Consider the following 13571-nt stretch of genomic DNA (forward strand, 5'->3'; position numbering starts at 1 on the left):
TTGAAAGATAGAAAAATATTTAAGACGTGGTTTCTGTTTTTGTGGATTTATGGTCCAGCAAGGAAGCTATAACATGAAACTATGTAATGGGTGTGATATGCGATAATATGCAATATAACAATAACTATAGAGTAGCACTATTGTTGAATAGCCATTGATATCTATTTCCATGGCTCTCTATGGCCTCTATGCTGCTTTACCTCCACTGCATATTAGAACACTGCCATCCTTTTCATCATGTGCAGTTCTTCTAGGATTCACCCAGTTCACTAAAATCTTTCCTTTGATTATTGTTTCAAAATAATTTTTATTGATATCTTTTGTTTTTACATCAACTATTTTCCCCCCAAAATTTCTCTTCTTGCATTTCATATAGCAAAATATAGAAAGGGGAAAAACAGTGCAGCAAAGCTAACCCATATATATATTTTTTGGGGGGTGGGGTGGGGCAATGGGGGTTAAGTGACTTGCCCAGGGTCACACAGCTAGTAAGTGTCAAGTGTCTGAGGCCAGATTTGAACTTGGGTCCTCCTGAATCCAGGGCTGGTGCTCTATCCACTGCGCCACCTAGTTGCCCCCTGAAATATTTTTAAACCATTATATTTTTGTTTTGTTTTGTTTTGTCTTAATTAATTAATTATTCCATTACATTTAAAGATAGTTCTCAACTTTTGTTTATACAAGCTTTCCAATTTCAGATTTTTCTCCCTCCCTCCCCCCTCCCCTAGACAGCAGGTAATCTGATATAGGTTTTATATGTGTGTGTGTGTGTGTGTGTGTGTGTGTGTGTGTGTGTTTGTATATGTATATATATATATATATATATATACATAATAACATTAATCCTATTTCTGCATTAGTCATGTTATAAGAGAAAAATCAGAGCAATGATGAAAAACCTCAAAATAGAAAAAACAGCACCAAAACCAAAAGAAATAGTATGGTTCATTCAGCATCTATACTCCACAGTTCTTTTTTTTTTTTTCCTTGGATTTGGAGATCCTCTTCTGTACCATTGCATGGGTGAGAAGAATACAGTCCATCACAGTAGATCAACACTCAATGTTGATGATACTGTGTGCAGTTAAACCATTATATTTTAAAAGTCTGACATTTGTAGTTTTCTACATCTATATTTCCCCTACCTCTTCAGAATAGGGAAGGAGGTGTCTTCTTATTTCTCCTTTGGAGCTAAGCTCAGGCATTATGATGATGCAGCATTCAGATTCAGTCCTATATAGAAATCTGGGAATCATCAGCATAGAAATGATTGGATCTATTTGGAGCTGATGACTTTACTGATTGAGATTCTATAGAGCCTGGGGTTCTTAACCTCACATCCTGGTGGTTTGTTTGGTGTTTTTAAATAACTATCTCAGTGTCACTGAAAACCAGTTTGTAATGCTGTGTATTTTAAATGGCATTCTCTAGCCATTGAGTACAATGGGATACCAGCTGGAAATACCAAAGGGCTATTATAAACACTCTGGAGAATGTTCTTGTTCCAAGCTCTGGAAGGCATTTCTTCCAATCCCTGATCTATGATTTTTCCCAGTACTTGAGGCAGTTAAGTAGTACACTGGACAGAGCTCAGGGCCTGGTGTCAGGAAGAGTCTGAGTTCAAATCAAGCCTCACACACTTAATAGCTGTGTGACCTTGGGCAATTCCCTTAACCTCTGTTTGCCTCAGTTTCCTTAACTATAAAATAGGGATAATAATAGCACTTACTTCACAGGGATATTGTAAAGATCAAATGAGATATTTGTAAAGTGGCACATAGTAGGCATTAGTTAATTGCAAAGTATAATAATTATGGATGGTATGATATTGGTGAAGAAAACTGAGGAGTGTTTAAACAGGAAGAGAATGAGGAAAGAGCAGTATCTTGAAAACCTAGACATCAGAGTATCCAAGAGTATAAAGTGATCGGTAATATAATGTTGCAGAGTGGCCATGAAGGATATGAATTGGGAAAAAGCCAGTAGATTGGGCAGTTAAATGATTGTTGGTAATGTTGGAAAGAGAAATTTCCATTGAGTGATGGATTTAGAGGCCAGATGCTGAGACTCGAGAAAAAGGAGAAGTTGAGGTACCTGGTACAAGTAGTTTTCTTGAGGAATTTAGCCAAGAAATGGACCAGAAGTGTGACACAATAGCTATTGGAGATTGGATTAAATAGAGCTCTTTTTAAATAATGGGGGAGACTTGGAGATGCTTCTGAGCAACTTTGAAAGAGTCAATAGATTATATTAAATTTTCCCCTTAAGAGAGTTGGACATAATAATGGGACTATAAGGCGATTAGACGAATAGTGAATAAGCATTTATTAAGCTCCTACCAGACATTGTTCTTTTTTTTTTTTAGTGAGGTAATTGGGCTTAAGTGACTTGCCCAGGGTCACACAGCTAGTAAGTGTCAAGTGTCTGAGGCTGGATTTGAACTCGGGTCCTCCAGAATCCAGGGCCAGTGCTCTATCCATTGCGCCACCTAGCTGCCCCAGACATTGCTCTAAGAGCTAGGGATTCAAAGAAAGGCAAAGAACAGTCTCTGCCCTCATGGAATTCACAATCTAACAGGAGAGACAATATGCAAACAACTGGAAAGACAAGCTACATTCAGGATAAATAGTAAATAACAGAGAAAAGGCACTGCAATTAAGAGGGATGCAGAAAAGCTTCCTGTCACTGGAACAAAGAGTATACATCAGAGTAAGGTAGCTTTGAATAACAAACAGAGGATTTTATATTTGATGCTGGAGGTGATAGGGAGCCACTGGAGTTTATGGAGTAGTGGGGTGTCTGTGATTTGACCTCTATTTAAGAAAATCCCTTCATTGGCTCAGTAGGGGATGGCCTACTGATTGATTGATTACTATTCTTCATTCATTAAACAATGCCAGTACCTTCCTGTTTGGGCTACTCTAACCAATCATATGAGGAGAGACTTGTGGCAAGCAGACCAACTAGCAGGCTAGAAGTGTGAGGAGATGAAGGCTTAAGGCTTGCATCATGGTGGCAGTATCAGAGAGAGGAGGTTATATTCCAGAAATGTTGCAAAGGTAAAATCAACAGGCCTTGGCAATAGATTAGATATGGGGGTAAGAGATAGTGAGGAGCAAAGGATGTCACTTGGGTTGTGAGTATGGGGCACTGGAACAATGGTCGTACCTTGAACAGTTATAGGGAAATTTGGAGGGGGGAAGGATTTGGGAGGAAAGGTAATGAGTTCAGTTTTGGACATTTTGAGGTTAAGATGTCTACTGGACTTCCAGTATAGGCAGTTCAAGATTAGAGGCAAACAAAAAAGTTGTATTTGAGAATCATTAGCATAGATATAATTGAATCCATTTATGTTCATGAAGTCACTGAATGAAATAGTGTAGAGGAAGAAGAGGGCTCAGGACTGAGTTCTGTGAGATATCCACAGTTAGTGAGCATGACCTGGGTGAAGATCCAGTAAAGGAGTCTGAGAAGAAGCTGGCAGATAGGGAACCAGGAGAGAATGGTGCCCCAAAAACCTAGAGAGAAAAAAGTGATTGTGAACGAGAAGGTAAGGTGCAAGAGGAGGAGTTTGCCTTGGTAAGGAGAAGAGTCACCTCTTCGTGAGAGTGTAGGGGAAGATATCTGAACGGTGAAATGAGGGAAGAAGTGAGAGCTCTCAGCTGGTGGTCTCTCTCTCTCTCTTTTTTTGGGGGTGGGGGTGGGGCAATGAGGGTTAAGTGACTTGCCTAGGGTCACACAATTAGTAACTGTCAAGTGTCTGGGGCCAATTTTGAACTCAGGTCCTCCTGAATCCAGGGCCAGTGCTTTATCCACTGGGATACCTAGCTGACCCCTGGTCTCATTTTATTTTTTTTATTTATTTATTTTTTTGCTGAGGCTGAGGCAAGGTCCTCAACAGAGAATATAGGGGTTTGGAGTAGGGAAAGATGCCATGGGAGGCTTCAGATACAAGGAGATTTGGAAGAGCAACTGTAATGGATTGGATCAATTATAGAGGAGGCTCCAGTGAGGGCTCAGTTGAGATTTGATAGCAAGTTTGTAGTGGACCTAGTCAGCATGGTTTCATGATTTTCTCCAGTTCAACCTGTACTTGAATCAGAATCAGAATCCTTTATATGATGTCACTGATACAAGTGGTCATTCAGCTTTTTCTTTTTTTTTGTATTGCTTTTTTTTTTTTTTTTGGCAGGGCAATGAGGGTTAAGTAACTTGCCCAGGGTCACACAGCTAGTAAGTGTCAAGTGTCTGAGGTCATATTTGAACTCAGGTCCTCCTGAATCCAGGGCCAGTGCTTTATCCACTGTGCCACCTAGCTGTCCCTAATGTATCTATTGCTTTTGTTTGTTTTTGCAGGGCAATGAGGGTTAAGTGACTTGCCCAGGGTCACACAGCTAGTTAAGTGTCAAGTGTCTGAGGCTGGATTTGAATTCAGGTCCTCCTGAATCCAAGGCTTTATCCAGTGCGCCATCTAGCTGCCCCCTATTGCTTTTTTGGTGGTTTTTTTTTTTTTTTTTTGGTAGGCAATGGGGGTTAAGTGACTTGCCCAGGGTCACACAGCTAGTAAGTGTCAAGTGTCTGAGGCCGGATTTGAACTCAGGTCCTCCTGAATTCAGGGCCGGTGCTTTAACCACTGCGCCATCTAGCTGCCCCCCCCCCCATTGCTTTTTAAAAAATAACTTGTTATCCATTGCAAAACAGAAAAAAAAAAATTCTTCTATATTGAAGCCCTTTCAGATGTTTGAAAGTCATTATTAAGCTCCCTCTGCCCCTCTCCCAGATATCTTTTTTGGGATAGATCTCATTCTTAAATGCCCTGTTCCTCATTCCTCTTACCTTCCTGATTGGTCCTTTTTTTTTTTTAAACTTGCTGCCATTTGTCTGCACTTGCAAAAATATAATACCAGAGCTGAACACACTATTTGAGATATGGTCTGTCCAGAGTAATTATTTCAATACAACCACTGAATTGAAAAATTATATGATTGGTTAGAGTAGCCCAAACGGGAAGGTACTGGCATTGTTTAATGAATGAAGAATAGTATTCAATCAAACTAAGAAGGGTGGGAACAAAAGTAATAGAATGCCTTGAATGTTAGGTTTAGTTTTTCTTGTTAGCCAATTTATGATCCTGAGCAAATGATGATATGATAATTCTCTTCGTGAGAAAAAAGAATATTTCCACATTCACAAAATGAATTGGTGTGGGAAAGAGATGGAAGGAAGGGACAGATGGTTAGGAGATTTTTGTAATAGTTCAAAAAGCTGTTAGAGAGGACCCATAGTAGGAGAGAATGCCATTAGAACTAGAAAGAGGATGAATTCAAGAAAGATTGTGGAGGCAAAATTGATATGACTTGATGACAAATATAGTTAGAATTTATTTATTTAGAATTCAATTTTCCCCAATTACGTGTAAAAAACAGTTTTCATTATCCATTTAAAAAACTTTGTGCTCCAAATTCTCTTCCTTCTTCCCTCCCCCCTCTCCCACCTCTTAAGAACGCAAGCAATTCAGTATGTTATACATGTGTAGTCATGTAAAACATCTCCATATTAGGTTGTGAAAGAAAACAGCCAAAAAAACTCAAGAAAAATAAACTAAAAAAAAAAATTAAGCTTCAATCTGTATTAAGACACCATTAGGGGCAGTTAGGTGGCGCAGCGGATAGAGCACCAGCCCTGGAGTCAGGAGTACCTGAGTTCAAATCCGGGCTCAGATACTTAACACTTACTAGCTGTGTGACCCTGGGCAAGTCACTTAACCCCAATTGCCTCACTTAAAAAAAAAAAGACACCATTATTTCCTTCTCTGGAGATGGATCACATTTGTCATCATAAATCCCTTAAAGTTGTCTTGGATCATTGCTGAGAATAGTCCAGTCATTCATAGCTGATCATCTTACAACATTGGTGTTACTTTGTACACAGTACATTTCATCCTGCATCAGCTCATACAAGTCTTTCTAGGTTTCTCCTAGAGTGTCCGACTCATCATTTCTTATAGCACAATAGTTTTGATATGGTTGATTTTTGTTTTTTGTTTTTTGGTGAGGCAGTTGGGGTTAAGTGACTTGCCTAGGGTCACACAGCTAGTAAGTGTTAAGTGTCTGAAGCTGGATTTGAATTCAGGTCCTCCTGACTCCAGGGCCAGTGCTCTATCCACTGCATCACCTAGCTTCCCCAGTATGGTTGATTTTTAAGGAAGAATCCGAATAAATGTGATGTCCAAGAAAGGAGCCTGCCCCCCAAAACACCAACAAACACACCCAAAACCCATGGCTTCAGATAACTATATTCAGATTCCAAATTATGAGTAATAAATGAAGTGACCTGGAGATCCTAATGCAGGACACAAACTTGACCTCTTAAGTATCCTGAAACATAATGGGTTATGACTTTTGAAGAGACTTCGTTGTCTCATTAGAATATAAGATCTCTGCTAGTAGAGATTGTTTTAGTTTTTGTTGTTGAATCCCTAGTACCTAGCTGTGCCTGGCTCGTAGTAGCCTGCAGGTCAAATCCAACTCATTGCTTGTTTTTGTCTGGCCCACAAAGAATGGTTTTTACATTTTTAAATGGTTAATAAAAAAATTAAAATACAATTTCTTGAAACATGAAATTTATATTAAATTTCAGCATCTATAGAGTTTTATTGAAACAGAGCCACACTAATTTATATACATCTTGTCAAGGCAGAGTTGAGTAGTTTTGAAAGAGATTCTAATGTGGGACTCTCATAGTTTACACTGCTGCTCAGTGCACTACAAACTGCAGTTATAATGTGCAGTAGTGTGCCACACATTGCCATATTGTGATATTTTATTTTTTTTTATTATTGGTGCATACCCATAATGTTAAAACAAGAAAAGAGGGGGAAAAGTCTTATTGTTTAAAGTTTTATTATGCTTTTTTTAAGCTCAGGGCTGAGATTGAAATTTTTCTGAATGTGAAATACTACTCTCAATCACTTATCAAATACTGAATGCCTTTGGAAATTAGCTTTTGCTGCAGATTTGATAATAATCCTTAATGAATTCAACCTAAAATTGCAAGAGAAAATGATGATTACATGCAAAACTTATAGTGTATTAAAGTCAATTTGAATCACAAGTCATGTCAAGCTGCTTTATCCACTTCCTGTGCAGTCAAAAGTCAGAACAAGAATGGAAATCTCCATTCCCACTACTTGAAGCAGACATATTTTCCAAGCTCAGAGGACATTTCTAACAGCGTTTTTTTTCAGACCTTGATGCAAGTGCAAAAGAAATTTCCATATTTCTAAATCCATTTGTGCAATTGAGGGGCTTCTACCTAACCTTCAATTGAAAGTAATTAATCTACAATGTAATGACTTACTGAAATACAAATATAAAAAGAAGGATCTAAAAGATTTTTATAAATGTCTTCCAGGCGAGGGTCCTCAAAATGATATGTTGTAGATTGGTATCAGTATTGGCAGTATCTTTTCAAAGATGAAATATCTAAAATCTCATTACAAACCAGCATTTAACAGATGAGTATTTATAACTGATTTTGTTAGGGCATAGTAACTTTTAACTATTAAGCAAAATGGTAACCTCACCCCCCCAAAAAGAATTTTATTCTTCTCATTCGTAGACCTGTACTACAAAAATCACGCTCAAATATTTTGAATTTCATCAAAAAATGTGGAAATTTGTTTTCTCTCTTGGTATATATAAGTATCTACATAATATCCTTGATTTTGCCTCTTCATCCACAAAATCTAAAATACTTACCATCTGGTCCTTTTCAAAACCTGTTATAAGGGATTATTCACTGAGCAGGGGAGATAGGAAGAGACATATTCAGAAATCAAAGTGATTTGAAAACAAAATATATGTGAAAAATTAAGAGCAAAATCTAAATGGATTAATGAGTTTCCCTTTGTGTCAACATCTTCTTAAGCAACTTGCCTCTTTCTTCTCCATCAGGATTGCTTCCATTTTGGTCTTCAGAATTTCATTCTTGAGAACTTCCCATTTTTCCCATAGTGACTTCCTATACTAAACTTCAAGACATGGGATTAACTAAGCTAACCTTTTCCTGAACCCTTTGAAATCAACTTTCCCACATTCCAGGGGGCATGTCAAAACAGGCTTGGTTTTAATCTTCCTTACTTAAAAAAAAAAAAAGAGAGAAAGAAAACAGGCAGTTTTGCAAAGTAACTGGTCAGTATTTCAAGTTGCTTATATAAATATCAAACCTGATAATATATATAATATTCTACTTCCTATAGACTCCCACCTCTGCAAAGAATGAAGGTATAAACAATTTAGATGTTAAAGAGCTCTGTTACCACCTGTGCTGCTCCAATCTCTCTATTGACCTCCAGTTTTTTATCTCCAGCTACCTTTTAGTCATTTCATTTAGTCATTAACTGAATAGCCTATACATGTCTTAAACTTAACATCTCCAAAACAAACTCATTACATTTGCCCCTAAATTACCTCCACCTTTCCTCTTACCATAGGGGGCAACACCATCTTCCTAGTCCCTCAGGCTCACAACCCAATGCAGGCATTTATCGCCTCATTCCTGGTGGGTCGGCCTGCCTCAAGGCTCTTTCCAGTCAAATCCATCCTCCATTCAGCTGCCAAAGTGATCTTCCTAAAGCACAAGTCCCAACAACTCTCCCCCAAACTCAGTCAATTCCAAAGGCTCCCTGTCCTCTCCAGGATCAAATACAAATCCTCTATTCAAAACCCTTTGTATTGTAGCCATTAAAAAAACCTTTCTAATGTTCTTACTCTGCCATATACTCTTTGATCCAGTGACACTGGCCTCCTTGTTGTTCTGTGAGTAAGACACTCCATCTCTTGGCTTTGGACGTTTTCTCTGGCTGTCCCTAGAATGCTTTCTCTTATAAACTCTGTTTATTGGCTTCCTTTAAGTTCCACTTAAAATCCCATCTACATGAAGCCTTTCCCAACCCTTCTTAATTCTAGTGCCTTCCCTCTTTTAGTTGTTTTCTACTTATCCTGGAACATTGCTTATTAGTACATATTTGATTGCTCTTTGTCTCCCCCATTAGATTGTGAGCTCCATAAAGGCAAAGACTGTCTTTTGCCTCTTTTTGTATCCTAAGAGCTTAGCACCGTGCTTGGTACATTGTAGGCTCTTAATAAATGTTTATTGACTGACACTTTCCAGGACTTAATGCTTCCCTTTCATTCTGTCAGCATTTATGAAGTGTTTACTATGTACAATTCACCATTCTGGGCCTTGCCTGGGTGGGATGGAAAGGTGAATAAAATTGCCCCTGGCCTTAATTGTGTTTATTGGCTTGTATGGAAGATGAAAACAATAGGTAACTATAGTGCAGGCTAAAATATGACAGTTGCATTAAGAACGATGCAGAAAAGCTCACTTCTACCTGGGGGTTTGAGGGTGGGGCTTGGTGCTCAGCCAAGGACAAGGGGAAGAAGTAGTCTTCACTGAAGTGGTGTCATTAATATTCTCTAAATTTAACTCCTTGGAGCACACTTCTGATCACCCTACCTGGCTATACAACATCTGTGTATATGAAGGGGAGATAGCAGACTATATGAAGGGGAATGGTGCAAGAAGACTGCAGAGAGAGGTTATGAATGAAATGGTATAGGTCTTTGGAGGCCAGGTTAAGCAATATGGTTTTTATTCACTTGCTAATAAAGGGTTTTCAGGAGTGGAGCAATGTACTCACAACAGTCCATTTCTGTTTTCCAACTAGTTTTGGCAGAGATTTCTGGTTCTCTTTTCTTCCCCTCTCCATAACGTTGTTTTCATCTGCCTTTATTCTCCTGTAAGCTCCTTAAGAGCAGGCACTTGTTGCCTTTCTTTATAGCCCTAATGCTTAGCATAGTGCCTGGTGCATAATAGAGGCCTAATAAATGTTTCTTGACTGACTTTTTTCTGAATTTTTGACATAGGGGATACCTAGATAAGGAGGCATTAAGAACATAACAACTCGGGGCAGCTAGTTGGTGCAGTGGATAAAGCACCAGCCCTGGATTCAGGAGGACCTGAGTTCAAATATGACCTTAGACACTTGCCACTTACTAGCTCTGTGACCCTGGGCAAGTCACTTAACCCCAACTGCCTCACCCCCCCAAAAAAAAGAACCTAACAACTGAGACTTATGTTTTGGTTTTAGGTATTCTTTCATTTAGCCTCTCATTGAATTTTTAAAGGACATAGTACAGAAATGAGGTTTCATTAGGGTTAAGTGATTGTGTTCAAGTTCCCGTGGCTAGTCAGTGGTCCAGTCAAGGTTCACACCCCTATTTGAGCTCTTGGTCTTGTGTGCTTAGGAAATCAAGTGGTGTCTTAACCCGCTTGAAATGACAATGATTTCTCTGTCTCAGAGTAAATTGAGTACCTTCCAAGGTGACCAACTCAGTGTTTTCTCTTACAGTTCAGGACCTTAAAGGGCTTGGTTATGAGAAAGGAAAACCTGTTGGCCTCGTGGGGGTGACAGAGCTCTCAGATGCCCAGAAGAAGCAGCTGAAGGAGCAGCAGGAGGTAAGCCTGGAAGGGGCGCTGAGCCCCTTCCCCCCACTTATGGGGGTATGCTAATAACAGTACCAGCTGACATTTCTTTTTTACTTGAGGGTTTATCAAATCCTTCACATGCACTGCCTCAGTTGGTCTTCTCCCCATTTCAAAATCCACAGTTGTATTTCTTTGTCTATAGTTGCCATGATTTGGAGGAAGACCCTAGGTTGCCCTGAGGACTGTCCCGGACCTAGAATGTTAAAAGAAGGGTTGAGGACATGGGCAGGTTGTAGCTCCTTTTGGGCCTTGAGGGCATCAGATCCAGTTCCTTTAGGAGGGGCAGCTTTGATTTTCATCACTATATGAGGAATCCAGGACCGTGGTTATTGTCTCTATTTGCAAATAAGGAAATGAAGGTTCAGAGAAGAAAGGTGACTCTCCCAGCTCTCGAGAACTAAAATTGCGGCTCAAACTTAGGTCCCCTCACTCCAGTGGACAAGCAGCAAAGAAACCGTCATCACTCTGTATTAGGGCTGAGGTCTTGGTGTCTACTTCAATTCCAGGGTGATGGGAAGACAGATTGTGACTGCCCCATAACAAAATCAGCTTTCAGATGTTAACTGTAGCCTGTTGGAGGACGTTATCCAGTTTCCTATTTTCTCTGATTATTAGTCATGTAGAAGCTTAGCCGGTTAGCCTGGCAAGCTATGGGACTTGACTTTATCACATGCCCTTGCTGGAACCTAATGCTATCTCCCCCCAGATGCAGCAGATGTATGACATGATTATGAAGCACAAACGGGCCATGCAGGACATGCAGCTTATGTGGGAGAAGGCTGTCCAGCAACACCAGCATGATTATGATAGTGACGAGGAGGTGGACAATGAGCTGGGAACGTGGGAGCATCAGCTTCGTCGAATGGAGATGGACAAGACACGAGGTAAGTCCATGATCACAAAGGTATAGGTTTGACTTAGGTAACATCCACAGGATTTGGGGCAAGTAGGCTTTGATCCTGGTACAAAGAAACAGGGAACAGAAAGGTTTGGATACAATTTTGGAATGTTTAGTCAGAAGAAAAGAAGACCAGGAGTGATCTGATACCTGCCTTTGTATCTGAAGGTTGTCATGAGGTAGAGAGGGAAGGTTTATTCTACTTAGTCCCTGAGGAACTGGTAAAAGGATCCATAGTCCAACACCTCAGTGTAGGGACAAGCTTCCTGATCAGGACAGTCCAGGAGCAGAGAGGGCTGCCTCATGCCACGGTGCACTTGGATGCTGGAGATGCTGGGGCTGGATGGTCACTTACAGAGGGTGGTATTGTGGGGACGCTGAACTCCAAGACATCCACCCTCCCTTCAAATTCCGAGATGCCTAGACCGAGAATTCTCTTTTGGCTGTCCTCAAGACATCACAACGAGGCTGTGGCTATCGGCATCAGGGCAAGATATCTTCCTGCTCCCCTGACTTTAAGATGCCTTGGTGTAGAACAGGTAGGGCTGGTAGGCATGGGCAGCTCCCCAATGTAAGTCAGGTGTACTCTCTCTCAGAGGACTTCTCTCTGCAAAGACCATGGCTGAGCATAGAGAGCAGGGTGTAACAATTGGAATGACGCCACCTGCTGGAGACTTACTATAGGAAAGCTCTGCCATGAGGAGAAGGCGCCTGAGGGCAAGACATGTGGCTTTTCTTTGGATTCAGGAAGTGACTTTGGCTTGTGGGAGGAAGAAGGGGCGAGGCTGGCTCCCGCTCTTTTCATGAGGACTCTGGTGGAGAGTGGAGCTAAAGATGCACTCTCCCTTTGATAGATAGATGAATCTAGGCCTTTCTCTCTCCACCAAATTTTTATTCTCCTTAATAAAGCTTAAAAGTCTAACTCTTGCTACAGCTTATAATTTATTGGTGACCACTCATTAGATATTTTAGACAGACTAGCTAGAATATTAGCCCGTTACAAGGGGAAAGGGATGATGAAAAGGGCTGTGTGGGTGGAAGTGAGAAAGTAAGGGCAAAAAATCAAGATGAAATGAGGCAGAGAAGCTGGTGGACCAGAGTTGGGTGGTAGTGCTTAAAGGGGAAGCAGAGTCACAGCAAGGAATCTGAAGCTCTAGGCTAGTATCAGTCATGATGTGAGGAGGTGATCCTGATGGAAAAATTATGGTTTGTTGGACTTAGCGGCCTCACAGGTTCATGTGAATTTTAAACAAGGTCATGCATATCCTGGCTCCTTCTTCCAGTCTTCCCTGGACTTCATTCAACTGGAACTGATCCCATACAGTGTTTGTAAGAGAGTGCCTTCTTGGGATCCCTCATGATTCTGACCATAAGAAGTACAAAGTAGGATTTGGTACAAAGAACTAGATAGATATGTTGAAGAGTAACTTCACACTGTATGGGAACCAGTCTGCATTTGAAAGTGTTGCTGTTTTTGAGGACCAGACTAAAAATGTCCAGGAATGGGCATCCCTGCTCAGAGAAGAAAGATAAAGGAAGCTTGCAGGTAGAATCTCATTTTAAGGAGCTCAAGAGAACACCCAAGTTTACATAGTCTCAGAGTTGGAAAGGATTTCAAAGATCACCTCGTCTAACTGAAATAGGAATCTTTCTACATCATCACTAATAAGTATTAATCCAGGCTGTCCTTGAAGACATACAAAGATGGAGAGTTGGGGGAAAAGCTGCTTACTACTTCCCATCCCACTTTGGGATAGTTCTTACCTTAGGAATTGTTTCTTTATATTCAGTGCTGTAGGCACTACTGGATAAAATGGAAATCTCTTGTTTCTATATGGAAGGAATTTGGGGGGTTTATATGATTTATCTCATCAGTGTAGGAAACTTCATCAATTCAGATGGACAGCTGTTTCGAAATTTATAGTCTTCAAGGGTTGCCTGGAGCAGTGAAGTGCCTTGCCCAGGATCACACAGTATGAGAGGTGGCACTTGAACCTAAATCTACCTGATTCCATTTTTTATCTACTGTATCTTGTTGTGGCTATTTAAGGAAGACAGTTATTTGGAATAGTTTGCAAACACTCATAAATTGGCTGGAAGTATTAAATAAGGGGGATGG

The 13571-nt window shown here is 40.3% G+C and overlaps 1 protein-coding gene across 2 annotated transcripts in view; it reads left to right on the forward strand.

Annotated features, from left to right (window-relative positions):
• SUGP1 (SURP and G-patch domain containing 1) overlaps positions 1–13571 on the forward strand; it is a 61810-nt gene that overhangs the window by 33019 nt on the left and 15220 nt on the right. For both annotated transcript variants that reach the window (XM_043976563.1, XM_043976561.1), the window contains exons 9-10: positions 10418–10524; positions 11261–11438. In XM_043976563.1, coding sequence (XP_043832498.1) covers positions 10418–10524; positions 11261–11438 — 285 coding nt within the window. The remainder of the gene's footprint in view (positions 1–10417; positions 10525–11260; positions 11439–13571) is intronic.

The sequence above is a fragment of the Dromiciops gliroides genome, chromosome 1 (genome assembly GCF_019393635.1).
Source record: "Dromiciops gliroides isolate mDroGli1 chromosome 1, mDroGli1.pri, whole genome shotgun sequence".
NCBI lineage: Eukaryota > Metazoa > Chordata > Mammalia > Microbiotheria > Microbiotheriidae > Dromiciops > Dromiciops gliroides.